The sequence below is a fragment of the Numenius arquata genome, chromosome 19, assembly GCF_964106895.1.
Source record: "Numenius arquata chromosome 19, bNumArq3.hap1.1, whole genome shotgun sequence".
Classification (NCBI taxonomy): Eukaryota; Metazoa; Chordata; class Aves; order Charadriiformes; family Scolopacidae; genus Numenius; species Numenius arquata.
Window position 1 is genome coordinate 5,518,734 of NC_133594.1, and position 16,935 is coordinate 5,535,668.

A 16,935-nucleotide genomic window follows, 5' to 3' on the forward strand; every position below is an offset into this window, starting at 1 on the left:
GCTGATTCTGGAAGCCATTACGCCAGTGTCGCAGGGTGGAGGCCGTTGAGCGGGGTTTGCTGGGTGACTGCGGTACGCAATTTGCGTATCGTTGGCGGTGCCAAGGGGGGAGCGGGGGGGGGACGGTCACCTCCGGGCCCTAAGGGGCCTCGGGGCCCCCCTGTTGTCCCCGGCCCCGGGGGGTGAGTAGGCCTGGGGGGGCCCTGCCGCCCCTCGGCCCTACCCGGCCTCCCCCAGGGCTCCCTGGGCCCGGCCAGCTCCCCCCCCCCCCTCCCCCCCCCCCCCGCCCTTGGCCTGCAGGTGTCCCTCAGTGTCCCCTCCTCGGTGCCCCCTGCCCCACCGTGGCTATGGCGTCCCCCCCGGCGCCCCCAGCCAAGAAGCGGAAGATGAACTTCTCGGAGCGGGAGGTGGAGATCATCGTGGAGGAGCTGGAGCGAGGCAAGCACCTCCTCATCAACCACTTCAACGCGGGCGTGCCCCTGGCCGCCAAGGCCGCCGCCTGGCACGACATCCTGCGCCGCGTCAACGCCGTGGCCACCTGCCACCGCGAGCTGCCCGAGGTCAAGAAGAAATGGTCCGACCTCAAGACCGAGGTGCGACGCAAAGTGGCCCAAGTCCGGGCTGCCATGGAAGGGGGAGGCGAGAGCCAGAACGGCAACGGCAACGGGCCGGAGAGCGAAGACCCCACGGGCACCGCCACCGCCCCCGTTATCCTCACCCCCATGCAGCAACGCATCTGCAACCTGCTGGGAGAAGCCACCATCATCAGTTTGCCGAGTGGGGACTGCAGCGGGGGTGACGGGACCGAGATACCCATCACCGCCTCGGCCACCACGGTCACCCTGACCCAGAGTGAGTGCTGCGCCCGCTGAAGAGGCCCCGGGCCGAGTTTGGAAGGTCATAGCGGGGTCCCGATACCCACCCGTGAGGCCTGTGCGGGGAAAGCCCCAGCAAAACGACACCCTCCCCCCCCCTCCCCCCGAGTCTCTGTAATTAAAATGCTGTTCCCAGAATGTCCTCATGCTGGGGGGCAGTGGCTGCAAGATACGCACGTACTGAAAGTCAGCATTGATGGCCAGGCTCGTCCTTAAGAACAAGGGATGCCGGTATCCTTTGCATCTTGCAGATTGTTCAGTCCCTCTCTCTGGGAACAAAAGGAGGGGGAGGAACAACAGGGAACTACTGGAGAGAGTCCAGTGTAGGGCAACAAAGATGATTAAGGGATTGGAGCATCTCCCTTATGAGGAAAGGCTGAGAGAGCTGGGACTCTTTAGCCTGGAGAAGGGAAGGCTGAGGGGAGACCTTATTAATGCTTGCAAGCATCTAAAGGGTGGCTTGAAGGAGGATGGAGCCAGACTCTCTTCAGTGGTTCCCAGTGACAGGACGAGGGGCAACGGGCACAAGCTGGAACACAGGAAGTTCCACTCAAATATGAGGAAGAACTTTCTGGTGAGGGTGCCAGAGCCCTGGAACAGGCTGCCCAGGGAGGTCATGGAGTCCCCTTCTCTGGAGATTTTCAAGACCCACCTGGATGCAGCCCTGAGTGATGTGCTCTGGGCAACCCTGCTTTGGCAGGGGAGTTGGACTGGATGATCTCTAGAGGTACCTTCCAACTCTTGACAATTCCGTGATTCCATGAAAAGTCTCTGAGGCTGAATTCCCAGTCTGCCCCAAAGAGCAGCGGTCCTCTGACAAGCGGCGTTCTGGGCCTTGTCTTGGCCCTTCTGTCAGTCGGGTAATTCCCCTTGGAAAGGTTGTTCTGAACTGGAGGTTGAGAAAGGATTTTGTCTAGACAGATAAGGCATGCCCCATGGCTTTGGACTGTACAGCCTTGACGGAAGCTGAGATGAGGGTGGAGTAGACTTAAATAGGTCATTTTGTGCATTGCTGTTCGTTGTATGTTATCTCACCGAACAGGCGCTATTCCTGTGATACTCATTCAATAGACCTGGAGATAAAAATCCCCATATCGCAGCTACTTCTTACCCCCTTTCTCTCCTTTGTTCTCAGTTCCTGCAGAGACAACCTACCACAGTCTGGAGGACGGGGTGGTGGAGTACTGCACAACTGAAGCCCCCACCACAGTCACGGCCGAAGCGCCCTTGGAGATGATGGCGCATCAACACGAAGTGTCCGCGAAACCCCAGGAGCTGAAAAGCCGAATTGCCCTGAACTCGGCCAAGCTCTTGCAGGAGCAGCGAGTGACCAACTTGCACGTGAAGGAGATCGCCCAGCACCTGGAGCAGCAGAATGACTTGCTGCAGATGATTCGGCGCTCTCAGGAGGTGCAGGCGTGCGCCCAGGAGCGACAGGCACAAGCCATGGAAGGAACCCAGGCGGCACTGAGTGCCCTCATCCAGGTCCTCCGCCCCATGATTAAGGACTTCCGTCGATTTTTGCAGAGCAATACACCCAGTCCGTCGGTCACCGCTGACCCCAGCCAGACGGGGCAGCAAGATGGCATGATCCAGTGAAAGAAACAGAGATGGGATGTCTTTCTCGGGGGAAAAACCTGTCCGTGCTGCTGGTGGACACAGGGAGCGAGGGGTGGTAGCTCTTGTCAATGTGAAATGGCTCGCCTTGGAGTCTTGCTGAGCCTAAACAGCTTTCTCTGCTAATCTCATGCTAATCTGCCTATTCAGACTCGTCATACAGAGGCAGAGCAGGATGTGTAATAAACCAGGAACTTAACATTGGTTGCTTTAGTTCCTCAAACAATAGATTTATTAAAAAAAAAAAAAAAGACAGTTATTTTTTTATTTCTGTTTGGAAAAAGCTCTCTGAAGTACGACACCACTCTCTTTCTCTCTCTCAAGATCTAGAGCCTTTAACTGACTCCTAACGTGGAGAGTCTTGTTGCGATATCGCAGTACTGCAGCTGCCAAGGTACAGTTTTCATAAACGGTAGCGAAGGCATTTCTGTCTCTTGCTGAAAGCATTTACTGGAAACGTGGCACCGGATGTGGTACAACCTGCTCTCTGCACCGAGAGTTATGGATCCTGCTCTTGCAGCGTGACATCCAGCCTTTTCAGACCAGCACTGAGCCTACGTACATTTTAAATCCCACCCACGTGCCCTGAGGATAAAAATGGGATTAAAATAGTGCATTCACCTCATGTTCTATCTGCTCGCGGTTGTGAAATTTCACTATAAACTTGGCAGATGTGATGAAAATTTCATGTCTTGGTTACCAGATACTGTGCTGGGATACGTATCGGAAGCAACGCATTGCCTGTCTCAGCATAGTTAATCCACAAGGGCCTGGATGAGTTTCACGCAGGTGGGTGTAACAGGTGAAACTCCAGCTCTGTCTCATCTGCATAGTTTGTCACCTCCACGATACCTTCATCCATCAAAGTGGACCTGGACTGCAGAGCTTCAGCCGTGCATTAATTGCCAACAGCCTACTTTTAGGAGTTCGTTAGCCACTGGTTTAATTGAGTGAATTTTTGGAGCGTTATTTGGTTCTACTGGTGGCGGTGGTCTTTGGTCTGTACTGGTTAGGACTGGAAGTGAGTACAGCCATTCTTTGCTAGCTGGCTCCCAGTGGTGTTCTGAGGAACGGGTCTGAGGTTCACCACACTATTTCCTTCCCATTATACCAGGTAAAACAACATTGCAGCCACTTTTCTCTTCTTTGAGGTGCTCAGGCTGTAGGGCTTGGTCCTCGATGAGAAGGCTGCATTTCATGGGGTGATGAATGTGATTCTCACAGACTTGCAGTAACTTCATAAACATTTAGATGAAAAGCTCCACTTGTACATGTATGGAAGCAAACTTCCAAAAAAAAAAAATAGAAGGAAGCATAACTCTTCTCTTTGTACCTTGAAATGTGTCACATTTAATGGGCTTGTTGCTTGCCAGATATTGTTTTGAAATGGAACTTTTTCAGAGCTGGTATTTGCTTGCTGTTAAGTCTCCGTTAGGGCTGAGAAGTGGTGAGCAATGACTGATGAGGGAGTGAATTTGCACAATCAAATTAAACCTTTACACAGCCTTTTATGGGGGGAATGCTGGTGGGGGACCCCTGGTTAGAGCCGTGGGTGAAGAGGCCACCACTGCCTGTTTCTGGCCTTTACTCATCTCCTCTCGTCACCAAGTCTGATGGGGGAGAAGAGGACAGCGCGGTGACAAGGGGTTGGTCCCTGGAAGACTCCTGACCCTTTGGCACTGACATCTCTGCGCTGAGTCAGGGCAGTATCAGCTGCGTCTTCCCACCTCGTCCGGCATCTCACCGCGTGAGTAACACTCGCCTGACTCTTCCTCTTGGACTTTGTGGAATCAAATCAATTGCTCGATTGACATTTCTTTTTAAAGTGAAAACTATGTCGTATGTGTTGGTTTACCTCATTTGTGTAATGATCTCTCCTTTACAAATATGAATTTTAATTAAAAAAAAGTGTTTTTTTGGTAAACAGGCTGTTTGAATTCCTCAGCATGCTCCCGGGCAAAAAGTTTACAAGTTTGCCACACAGAATCCAACGAAAGCCGTGAACAGCCACGCGCCACAGTAGCCTTTTCTTTTTCGTGAACTTTGTGCCCTTGTATTTACATAATTACAGTCTTTTTTTTTTTTTTCCCAAATAACAGCTTTTACAGCCTTACCTTGCAGCACTAGTTATTTCACTGTGTATGACAGATTACCAGAGTACATTAATCTCGCAGCTGCTCAGAAGATGCCACAATAGCCTAAAATGATGGATGAAGTACCAGCCTTTGGCTTTAAATTGCAGTGTACATTTTTTCAGTGACTAAGCACGTAAGCTGTGTTACTGTTTCGTAGGAGTAAATGTGTTGCTCTTGGAACCACCTATTTTTCTTGTCTTTTCAGGATAAATATAGAGCTTAGTCAAGCCAGCAGCATTCAGGTGCAAGTTCCGCGTACACATTTTTTGTCTCATTAAAAAGATGTAGCAACATTTTAAATACAGGGTGAGCACCGTGATGAGGGGCTTGGTTGTTGCTCACGACGAGGTCATCAAACTTGGGAAGGGAGAGAGAAAAATGTCCCTTAAAGTCAAAACCAGGAGGAAGAGGTAAACAGGGCACTTAAAGGGTGAATATGTACACGGGGTATTCAGCTGAACGGGGAACTGGTGCCCAAGGAGAACAGAAGCTGAGGACTAACACCAAAAGATGTTCATTTGTGTTCCTCTACTGTAGCCAGAGATTTATATTCAGCATCCAGAGCAGGAAAGAGCCGTGGGGGGATGTTCTGCCACAGGGTGGTGGAGTGAGGGCGAGCAGCAGGGCAACGAGTGGCATCCTTCGTACCTGCTGGAGGAAGAGAAGTTTGGTGGAGGGCTCTTGGTGGGTCAGAAAATGGACTTTGCAGCAATAAGAGGCACCACTGGCTGCCTCAGGAGCAAAACTGCTGTTTGACGTGTGCAGCTCAGGCGCGACTTTCCAGGAGGTGGCACTGTGCAACGGGGCAAGGCACGGGGACCCTGGGCCGCGGCAAAGTACTGCCCAGTGTCCAGCCCCAAGAGGATGGTCCCAGAAATTACTCTCATCGTCCAGACCTTCTGTGATCCTCCTTGCTCCTCTCACTGATGAATCTTCTCAGGACTGAGAGCCCCAGAGAGGAAGAAATTCAAAGGGCACAGCTCAGGGATTAGGAATCCTCGGGCCTGTAGCCCGAGGAAAGTCCGGATGCCTGGGAACACAAACTGGGTCCTTCTGCTTCCCGCAAACACGGGGAGAGGACACAGAGATGTCAGGAGCTTACAGCTCTTTGGGGTCAGTTTACCACAGAATCGATCAGGCAGCACAAAATTAAAAAAAAAAAAATCACAAATTCTTTAATTGTAGGTAAAAGGGCAGGTTTTAAGATTTTTAAAAGACGTATAAACATGTCAGTATCCCACGAGTACAGCGCACTGCCATAGCTACATCACAGTTCTGGGAGCAGATCCCTGCCGAGGGATGGAATGATATCATCTGCATCCTCACCTAAATTACCTTTGCCTCCTCCGGCATGTTTTTAAAGTTTGTCAAGCCTGTTTTGACACAGCACTGTTCTGGGGTTTTGTGTGGTTTTTTTCCTGTTGCCATCTACAAGGTTATTGCCAGCAGGTACTGTCAGCACAAGTGTGGCCTGCTAAGTACGAAAATTGAAGCATTTAAGATTCTTTGTCTTTCTTGAAAGCGTCACACAAATGATCGGCACAGCTTCCAGGCTGCGTTTTAGCGAGCGGAAACAAAGCCCACATCACCTGCAAACTGGGCTCCAGCCCTGGGGCCCCAGCCCCGCAAGGTGAGGAAGCCAAGGGAGAAGCCCAGCTCCAGCAGGGACAGTTTCTGTTACCTCTGCCACCTTGGATCTCAAATTAGAGGTTGCCGTGTCAAGTGGGAACCACAGACTTACAGTTTTGGGGTAACAGCGGCATTTGTGGGGCTGGAGACAGAAGCACGGCACCAGTGGGAGAGCCCAGGCCAGCAGGTCTCTTGTCCAGCAGAGCATCGAAGGCAACACCTGGGATACAGACACAGGGATAACACTTAATAAACACAACAAGCCTGGAGGCAAAGCGGGTTCCAGTCGGCAGATTTGGGAAGGGGCAAACCAGCTCCCATTCCACCCATAGGCCTCCCGGAAAGAAGCAGCGGAGAGTCCTCCTGCACATTCCCAGGACACATTGGAGTAGATATGGAAACCAGTAAACAAAAAAAAAGCCAGGCAGCTGGATTTTCAGGTCTGACCGCATATTTGGGGAAAGGAATCCACCGACTCCAGATTCCTGTGCTCCCTTTGTCTCTGCCAATAACAGGATCCCCCCTCCTGGCAGGCCAGAAACCCACTGGGCAGGTGTGTCCTTCCCACGTCCAACAGGAAACCCAGCCTGGCACAGAAAGTGAAACAGTTCTGGCCTTTGTGATGATGAGTTCAGTTAAATATGGAACTAGAGAAAAACACAAGCAGATCAAAGTAGAGCTTGCAGCCTGTTATTAAATTAAGCTGAGAAGACGCAAGCCTGGAATAACTCCATAGGATAATCCCATGGAATGGGAATAGGTACCCATTCCCCTCACAGGGGTTCCAGCAGCCTGCACGCTGCAGACAGGGCTCACGCCACTGCCATGTCCTGCCCCAGGTGGGGGCTGCGACCCCTGCCCCATTTAGGGAACTCCCCAGCCTGGGTCTGCCCCCCAGCTCTGGGGAAGGCTCCCGTGCAGCCCCTCAGAGGGGGTGCTTGGCCACCATCAGCGCAAAGACCACCTTTACAGCATAAAGTGTGGTGCGATAATCTTTTCTTTTTGGATGACGAGGCTGAAAGCTCATTAAAGCTATTATAACAGAGGTTGCAGGTGTAACAGAAGAGGGCCATTACTGTGTTCACACTGTTGCAGCAATGTGTATAATTTACTTTTCAAACTTTAATCATTTGGCTGCTAGGACAAATGGATTAGAGTGATGATGTTTTCCAGAGGAAGACGCTGATGATGTAGTTTACAGGGCTTGATGTATCTGGGATTCTTCTGGGATAAGAGACAGGATTTGCTGGCTCACCAAACACATTACAGAACGCATCTCACTTCACCTCACTAAGTTTTGTCCCTTCTGAATTTATCTTGCTTGTTTCTACTCTGCTGCTTTATCTCAATCCTGGAAGTGAGGAGGGAGAAGGCAAGAAAAGCCATCTCTTTTCCTGCTCACTCGCAGTCCCAAGGCGAGCAGAGAGGAGAGATCCCAGCCCCTGGCTGGCGGGACACACCTCGGGTGACAGCAGAGGTGAGGCCCAGACTTAACTGCAGAGCCCAAACTCATAAATTGTCCCAGACTGATAAGACGATGCCCTGAGACAGCAAAAGTTGAGGAAGTGGCGGCAGCACCAAGGGAGCGGCATCAGGAGAGGCTTAGGTCAGGGAGAGCATGGGGCAGGGACGTGGCCGAGGCTCACAGAGCAGAGGTGAGGTGGGCATGGCAGGGCCAAAGTCGTAAAAGAGAAATCAAGAGCATTTCGGTATGGGGTAAGCAGAATCAACATATATCAGAGCGCCCTGTTCACACACACAGCTCCTTTGTGAATGGATTGGACCTGGATCGGAAAATAAAGCCAGCGGGATGGTGGATGGATGGAAATACCCTACAGCCACATCCCCTCTGCGGTGCCTCCATGGGGCTCACTCACCCACACTGACACCTTTCCCAGCAGGGCACGTGTGCAGAGAAGCACTGTCCCTTTAAAAAACGTGAATTTCCTCAGAAATAATTATGCAGCACAAACACAGAAAAATCAACAGGGTGAATTTCGAACTAATAAAGATTTAATCTCTAAGTCATGAGACTGCGTTTGTTAGGAAAATATACATACCCCTGAGAATCCAGCTACGGTTGCTATATTACACACTGTTCAGCAGTTCACTGGGCATTTTTCCAAATCCGTTTATTTTTAACATCAGTCACATTATTCAATTAATTATAAAAACACTGAGGTTTTCAAGAGATGTTTCTGATAAAACTGTAGAGTAAACATGCGTGAGAACAGTAAGGATTACAATCTCTGTAAACCTTAGCATTTGAGGCTGTTGCTATAAACAAGAGAAGTCCTCCGAGGAGGTTATTTATCGGAGTGAATCATACCAGATAACACATGGCCTCCTCCCACACCACAAACAGAAACATCGTTTGTCCTTTACCTAGTGATGGAAGCGAAAGATCGACATGTCTGTCAGCGGTACACTCAGGGAATGAGAAGTGTGAGGGACTGGGCTGGATTCTTCAGATGCTTCCAGCATTTAAGCATCCCAGCTTGGCAAATATTAAATATTTAGCAGGCTGAGCTCTTCCCAGTAAACCGAGAAACAGAAAGAAGAAAACTCAACCCATCTCTGGCAATGTCTCGAAGCCTTGAAAACACCAGATGATATCAACTGATGGAACAATTCAAGCTCTGCCTTTAAAAGTAGCCCCCACAAACCCTGCTGTATGGGAAGACTGATCTCTCCTGTGTTGGTTTCACTGTACCAATATGAAATGTTTTTCCCAACCCAAAGTCCGTGTATCTGCTTAACCTGGTAAGCAAGAATCATAACAACACATTAATCCAGTTTTTAACTTTTATCCAAGTACCTTGCTGTGTACTTTCCTAGCAGAGTATTTTTTTAAAGACTCACATTGTGGGAGAATTATTTGATAGCTCTGATATTGTCTGCATAGATGGAGAAGATTAAAGGCAAGGAGTCTGGGCATCAAAGCCTGGCAAAGAGAGTGAGGACTCCCAGGCTTTCATCCAAGTTTTGCCAGACATGCAAATCAGCCTTGGGAAAAGTCCCTCCCATATAAACCTCAACTTCTCTGCCACAGGGACTCTTAGGCACATCCCAAACTTTAAAAAATAGGCAAATCATGTTGATGATTGCAGACTCCTTCAGGACAAGGAGAGACATTTTGTTCTGCTTGCCCTTAAACGATGGAATCCTGCCTAACCAGGGATCCCAGCCACGGCACAGGACACGGCAGCAGCACATTAATAACAGGGAGCCATTTTGATGAAGAGATGTGTGTAACTGGTTGCCACATCTCACACGCGGAGGGTGAGACTCCAGCTCCCGGCCCTGCCTCACGCTGCCCGCGGGGGTGTGTTGTGCCAGGGCCTCCCTCCCACTGCAGGCCAGCCAGCCCTGGCGCTGCTGGTCAGCCTGACCCATGGCCCGCTGTGTGGCATCTGGAGGCGCAGGCCTGAGGACAGGGTGGCCACACCACTGAAGAGCAACGTGCCTGCAGCACGTGGGACGTACCTGTCGAAGGGATGTCACCGGGGAGCCACTTGGGCAGAAGGCACTGGGACAGGGGCAGGGTAAGGGGTCCTGGATGTCATGGGGCACTGCTGAAGAGGACACAGAGACCACCTCTGTCACAGCTGCCTCTCCCATCACCTCAGGCAGGGACACCTCAACTGCAGGCTGCAGGGGCCAAGGCCTGTCATCCCCTCAGCCAGACCCGTACACTCCAGTGCCAGCTCGGGGCCGCTCGGCCTGAGGAGGGGCTACAAGACACTCCGGGGGGCTGGAAGGCCCGAGAGACCCCTGGGCCCGGCAGCCACACGACTAGCCAGGCCGCGCTTTCGCCACCCTCCCCATCGAGGCGACAGCGGGTCCACCGCAGAGCCCCCCGCTTCCCGCCCACCCCCTCAACCAGGAGGCGGGCCTTGCTCGAACCGACAGCCTTCGCCTCCAATCCCCGCGCTCTCTTCCCCGCCCCCGTGCTGGGACAACCAATCAAAGCCTTGCTGTGTTCCGCCCGCCTCCTTGCTGCTGGCCCAATCGTGCGGCGCCGCTCTCATGCTCCCCTCCCCCCTCCCCGGGGAGGAGGGTGGCGGGGGGTTACGTAGTGTCGGGTTGGTATTCCCGAAGCGCGGCCGTGGCGTTGCTCTGCCTTGTAGCTGCCTGCGGCGTTGGCGTAGCGGCCGCAGTTGGCGTAGCGTTAGCAGAGGCGGCTGTGGCGGGGAGCAGCGGTGGCTGTGGCGGCCGTGCGAGGAGAGGGCAGGAGGTGCGAGCAGGGACCGGACCGGGCTGGGACCGGGCCGCAGGTCAGCGGAGGGGACCGGGAAGCGGGCTGAGACCTTCCGTCGGTCAGCTGGTGACTGGGGGCCCGGGAGGAGTGCTGAGACCTGGCTGCAGCTCGGTGCATGGGCTGGGAGAGGGGGGCTGAGACCTGGCTGCAGCTTAGTGCACGGTTCGTGGGGCCAGAGCTGGGCTGCGGCCCGGTGCGTGGCCCCTGGGGCTGGGAGAGGGGCTGAGACCTGCCTGCAGTTCACTGTGGTTCACGGGGCTGGGAGGCAGGCTGAGACCTGGCCACCGTTCAGTGCATGGCTCAGAAAGCAAGCTGAGACCTGACGGCAGCTTAGTGCATGGCCCAGGGGTGCCAGGGGACAGGCTGTGACCTCGCCACAGCCCAGTGGGTGGTCCACAGGGCCCAGAGGTGGGCTGAGACCTGGCTGCAGCTCGGTGCACAGTCCAAGGGGCTGGAAGGCTGGCTGAGACCTGGCTGCAGCTCAGTGCAGTGGCAGGTATGGCTCATGGAGGGGGCTGGTGGTGCGGAGCAGTCAGTGATCTGCCCCCTCACTCTGTTCTGAGGTGGCCACAGGAGAACAGTGCCTCTGTGGGGTGCCCAAGCCCCGGCACAGTGGGCAGAGCCAGCTGGATTCGCCCATGGCTGCCCGAGCGGGAGAGGGTCTTCGATCGCACACCCGTGCAGGCAGCAGGAGCTTTGCCCGCGTTGGTTTGCCATCATTAATTCTTAGTATCGCCGAGGATTGTTTACTGCCCAGCGTTCATAACCTCGTCCCTTTTAGATGCTAATCTTGGGTCTCCCTGGCTTAGGTGTTGCGTAAATGTGTAACGAAATTACCATCTCCAGCCCCAAAACTGAACCGTGTGGGGCTCGGCTTGGTGTGGACCTGGTGCCGGGGGAAGGCAGCGTATTCGGTGGGCCTGGCTGTTGGACAGCCAGATGACCTGATTTGGTTGTTGCGCTGTGTAATCTGGAGCAGACTGCTTTTTTTTTTTTTTTTTTTTTTCCTCCTCCGTGCTGCTTTCTCTGTTTATAAGATACAGGTGCTAACACTTAGGGCTGGTCGGAAAAACAGAAAAGAAACAGATTTTTGCATTTCTTGAGAAGGCTTTACTTATTCTTGTTAGACTACATGTTAGATGGCTCTTGCTCTGTAAACTGCTTCTAAAGATGATTAGTGAAAATAGAGCAGATTTTTATTAGCTGCTTTGCAAAACAGAAATTACGAGGGGGATGACAACAGTGAAGCTTGCTCTAGGCAAAAAGGGGAGAGAGGATGTTGGGGCCAGGCTAATTGGGGCCATACCTCTTAAGACTGGTATGAGTCTGAACTGAATATTACCCATCCAAACAGGTTTTAGAGGAGGAGGAGGGGCCCAAGACTGTCTGGGACTAATTTACTCATTTCCCTCCCAAAGGCTGACCCGAAGACCTGTATCAAGGAATTGCACAAGAGGAGGAGATAGAAACTGGAAGCTCTCTGAATGCGCTGCCTGCAGACTTACGGCTTCTTTGAAGACTCAAGATGACTGCCCAGGAGAGATGCTTTCTGGAGGGGTTGTGCTGAAGACGGAGCACTGCAGCCTCTAACTGGGACAGCTCCTGCTGGTCTGGAGCTGAGACCGACTTCCCTCCCTCCCTTTTCCCTTGGAGATGTTGCAGAGATTTAACCTGACCTCTTCCTCTTCACCTGAAGCCTGCCGTGGCGATGATCCCACAGCCAGATCCGACCACCAAAGAGAAGAGAATTGTGCGTTTGAAGCTGGGCCGTCGTTGTAACTGAACTGGAATTTACTCCCTGCTTGCGCTCCTGGGACGAGTGCCGTTCCTCTGCTTGTCTGTGTGTGTTTTGAGCCGCTCCTCCCTGATCTTGTTTGGAATTCCTGGGCTTTCCACGCTGAATTTGCCCATGGCTTTCCTGATGAAGAAGAAGAAATTCAAGTTTCAGACAAGTTTCACTCTAGAAGAGCTGACTGCTGTCCCCTTTGTGAACGGGGTTCTGTTCTGCAAAATCAGGCTGCTAGATGGAGGAGACTTTGCTAGCTTATCTACCAGGTAAGAAGCTGCTTGCAGACTTGCTTCCTGACTGTGCTTTTTTTCCCTGGTTATTCTTCACTTGAGCGCTTCAGCATATGGCTACCACTTGCTTACCCCTTGATGGGATTTTAATAGTTCTGTTGTAGGGCCCCACATGCCACATCATGCTCCGGAGCAGGGAAAGAACACAGAGAGCTCTGAACCTGGGTGGTGTTGGCTGATCAGAGCTGGATTGAATTTTTCAGAGGTGTGGGGAGGGAGCGGGAGGTCACTCCCCTGACAAAGACTGGGGTTTGTGGATTAAATCCTCTTTTTTTTCTTTTTTTATTCCCCCACCTTCCCCAAGTTCTCACACATTATTTCAGACCCCATGCTATGTTGCTTTCATGCCTGACTTGAAACTCAACTCTGTAGAAAACTGTATCTAAGCAAATCAACCCTTCCCAACTTTGCTCTCCCTGTTTGCTTCCAAGTTACTGTTCTTGGTAAGAGTGGAAGTAGCTTGCTTTGCATTGCAAATTGCTGTGCAAGGGAAAACTGCTGCCTGGAGTCAAAGTTGTCAGTGTTGAAGACACAGTTTATCTCCTTGAACTAATACCATTGCATCTCCAAGTTTATAGCTGCAGTATTTTCTTTTTAATGCAGTCCATCATATTGGGATCATTCTGCTGCACATCTTATAAGGTTGTCCTGCCATCATCTATTGGCATTTCTCTGACTCCTTCAGGCAGGTCTGTCCCCACTGCTGCTACTAATTGCTAATAAAAACTTGCTTTGTTTCCAACTACGCACACAGATTATCACCAGCAGTATGCAAACACGAATTCCATAACAGCCCGGACTTGCTTGCTTTCTGCCTCAAGATGTGAGGGAAGCCTTCAGTGGCTTTCAGAACTTGTTTTTTTTGCTTTCCTGAGTGACTGCTCAGTTTTAAAGGCATGGGATTAGTTTGTGCTAGCTGTTAACTGCTTTATCCCAGAGCTAAAGCCTGGTTTGGTCTGGTTTTCCTCTTTGTGGTGCTGCACACTGAGCTTTCTCATCTCAGGAGAGAAGATTTTATTGGGCAAGCGTAAAATATTTCTGTCTTGCAAATAGAAGTGGTAGAGCACTGCTCGAAGCTTGGTTTTTCTTTCCAGAGGCATAGTGCAACCTCATCTGAAGTCCATAGAAGTCATGGGCGTGGAACACCACCAAAAATGGACTTTGAATTAATTTCTCTTTTGAAGAAAATCTATCAAAAGAGCTTTTCCTTACAGTGTTCTCCCCTGAGGCTAGATCCTTGGGTTTGGTGGAAGCAGCTTATCTAAGGAATTCAAACAGTATGTGAACTTGGAAAGAAATTAACCCCTCTGCTTCCTGGAGTCATAATAAAATGAGTTGAACTGGAGGGTGTCTCAGGAAAAGCCTGTGCTGAGAAATGTCAATCTCCCTCTTCTTTTTGTCCCTGGAAGCAGCTTCGAGGAGCTGTCGCCGGGGATTGCGGATGCTGCCAGCCATTCGGGTTGCATTGGGCTGTTTTCTGAGCTGGCTGGGGTTCAGCAGTTCGCTCAGCACGGTGCGTTGCAGATGTGTTCCAGCAGCAAAATCATCTGTAATTTAAACCAAACACATAACATTACTCTCAACCAGCTTGATTGCTTGTAAACGAGCAAAGGGGAAGTAGGCTGTTGGGTTTGCCGCCTTTCCCCTAACCTGTCTGTACTCTAACTGAAAGCACATGGAAACCTGTTCCTGCTTGAAAAGTTACAGGTCTCGGTGGTATTAAGTCATTTGACCTTTTCCAAATATTTTCCCCTGTTACAGTTAGAGAAACTTCAGGAGGGATGAATTTCCAGGAATGGTGAGGAGAAGAGTTACAGTACGGAGAGGCTCCCAGATCATGCCTTGGCTCTGCTCTACGCTCCTCTAGTCATTTCCATGACCTTTCTGATACTCTTTGGATCTGGGGAAGGATTAAAGGGAAGGAGATGCTGTGTCCGTGTTGTGTTAGAAGTCTGTATGTTATTTAGGATCTGTGATTGTTTCTCTGAAATCAACCACTTTGAAACAGTTGCGTTTGGGGTTGTAACATCTGTCAGGTCATTTCGTGTGAGGTGCTTGTGTAAAAAAGTCTGGTGTTTGCTCTGCAATCGATTTGGGCTGCTTCTGCCGTCTGTGGCAATAGAAGATAAGCAGCTATGATTGAGCAGACCAGTAGCTCTTTCTGCCTGTGAGGTTTCCAAGAATTGATCTGAACAAGGTGTCCCATGTCATTTGGGGTCTGTAAACAGAGCTGGGGGGAGAAGCAGGTATAGGAACCCTTCATAGGATGAACTGGATCAGTTTTCTTAAACAAGGATTCTTAATCAAGGATTAAGTGACCTATGATGTGGAAAGAAGAGTGTTGTTTGAGAATATAAGAATCTCCAGAGACAGATTTTTCAGGTTATTTACAATAGACTTCCTTGGCAGCTTGCGCACATCTGCGGCGAGAGGTGGGGATATGATATATCCAATTAATTGCTCGGTGGCACTGGGTTCATTTGACCTGTGAGCGGAGCAGATCTGGGAGGCTGTACTGCCAGCTTCCATCGGCCCGTCCCAGTCCCAAGTCCATCCTGGGTTTCAGGTCCATGCTGCAGCCCTTTGCCCGGGGTCTGGGGGGGCACCCCCCAGGTTGCGAGCTGCTCACACCTCCTCTGCCCGGGCTGGGGGAAAGCAGCCTGGCTGGAGGGGAACCTGTCTGAAATGCTTTAAGACTTAACACTCGTAGGAATTCAAGTCACTCTGGAAAAGGTCCAGGTCCTGTCAGCACATTTGGCTTTGGGGGTCTGCCTCTCTGGGGTTTTCTGATTTGTTGTTTTTTTTTTTTTTCTTGCAGGCAGGTATCCTTTTTCCACACTTGCTGTGCTCAGGCCTTGCATTCAACCATGGGTATTTTAGTGACTAAATTTGCAGCTGTAAATATCTTTTTGCTCGTCCTTTCCCCTCCCTTTGTAAAGTCTCCTTATGCTCTGATGGGCCTTCTGAGGATAAGACTCAACGGTTTCAGTTTACGGTGCTCTGCGTGAAAAGCATCTATTGTCTGTGAGTTTATCGCCCTCCTGTTGGATTACAGAAGTTGGTCTTCTGAAAATGCATCTGAGCCAGGTGTAGGCCAGGCAGGTGCTCTATTTCCCCATGGAGAAGTACCAGTGTATTCCTTGAATAGTATTAATCCAGATACTTAAATAGCACAACCGCCTGTGAATTCAGTTGCCTCCCAAGTATCTTTAAAAATAGCAGGCGCAGAGCGGTAGGGATGTATTCATGGCAACCGGTTTTGTGAAGCAGATGGGCTGCTGTGTTTTGTACCAGTTCGAAGCTTTTTGGGGGGGTGTGCGTCTTTGTTCCTAGAGAGATGATACGGTATAAGCTCATCAGGAGGCTTTGGATCCATGGATCAGCACAAGCAAGAGCCTGGATGTCCAAATGAGTGCCTAAAGCTACAGGCTGATGTAGTTCATACATGTACATCTTTGGGTATCGTAAAAGAGGAAGACTTGATTAAATTCCACCCCCCTCTCTGCTTACAGTGTTAGTTAATGTTGAGTGACAGCCAGATGCTCTTTACCTCAGTGCTGATTGATTCCTGGCAGCGTGTTGGCAGCCAGCATTCCCGGTGCACGATGTGAAGGAAGTGGAAAGCCAGGTGTTATCCACAGACTCCTGACACTTCATCCTGCCTTGTTCTGTGAGCACGCCAACAGTTTTCACTCTGGTATTTCTGGATTTGAAGGAAGGGATTGTACTCTGAAAGCCCCTGGCTGACTCTAGGGGAAAGACTGTTTTGCACGAGTTGAGCAAATTTTGAGGGCATTTCCCACCTTCCTCATTGTCTTCTGAAGGCACCTCAGACTGTATTCCCTTTGGGACCATGTTTTTTCCAAGCACATGGTGTATTTCAGCTTGGTTTTCTGATCCTGGTACTCCTGCACCAGTTTGAACCAAAGAATGTAATTAGTCTTCTGCAGCCCAGCAGCTGTTTGCATGCAGGCTGGATCAGGGAAGAGCTGACCCTGTTGGGGTGGTCTGGCCTCCAAGTATTTCAGAGGTGCCGCCTGAACCAAGAATGTTCTTAGCCTTGCAATTTGTAATTGAGTTAGTGTGAAAGGCCACTTCCTGCACTGCATACTTTTTTTTTTTCTGTTTTTTGTGTGTGTGTGTGTGTGTAAAGCCGCATCCAGAAAGCGTAAGGAAATGCTGGTATTTGGGGAGGCACCACATACTAATAGCTCCCCACAGACTGAGATCAGCCTTTGTGTGAATATGGCTTTGTCATCCTTATGTAGGTACAGACCTAAAGCTACTTGGCCTTTCTCAGCTGGCGGAATACAAAGCATCATTACGTCTTAGTGGTATA

General features: G+C 50.8%; 2 protein-coding genes across 2 annotated transcripts in view; both read left to right on the plus strand.

Moving 5' to 3' along the window:
* Positions 1-347: 347 nt before the first annotated feature.
* On the plus strand, positions 348-3,870 carry LOC141473661 (nuclear apoptosis-inducing factor 1). Its single transcript, XM_074161239.1, has 2 exons — positions 348-852; positions 2,011-3,870. Exons 1-2 carry the CDS (start codon positions 348-350, stop codon positions 2,472-2,474), a joined length of 969 nt encoding a protein of 322 aa, XP_074017340.1. The 3' UTR covers positions 2,475-3,870.
* An 8,556-nt stretch (positions 3,871-12,426) lies between these two features.
* The window catches only part of EEIG1 (estrogen-induced osteoclastogenesis regulator 1), a 31,429-nt gene continuing 26,920 nt past the window's right edge, over positions 12,427-16,935 (plus strand). Inside the window, exon 1 of the mRNA XM_074161204.1 lies at positions 12,427-12,572. Coding sequence (XP_074017305.1) covers positions 12,427-12,572 — 146 coding nt within the window. The remainder of the gene's footprint in view (positions 12,573-16,935) is intronic.

What these genes read in the sequence shown, in the direction of transcription:
- LOC141473661 (XM_074161239.1), top strand. Translation starts at nt 348, where the DNA reads ATGGCGTCCCCCCCGGCGCCCCCAGCCAAGAAGCGGAAGATGAACTTC. An exon ending in CACGGTCACCCTGACCCAGA is followed by an intron (nt 853 to 2,010) that starts GTGAGTGCTGCG and finishes CTTTGTTCTCAG; the next exon opens with TTCCTGCAGAGACAACCTAC.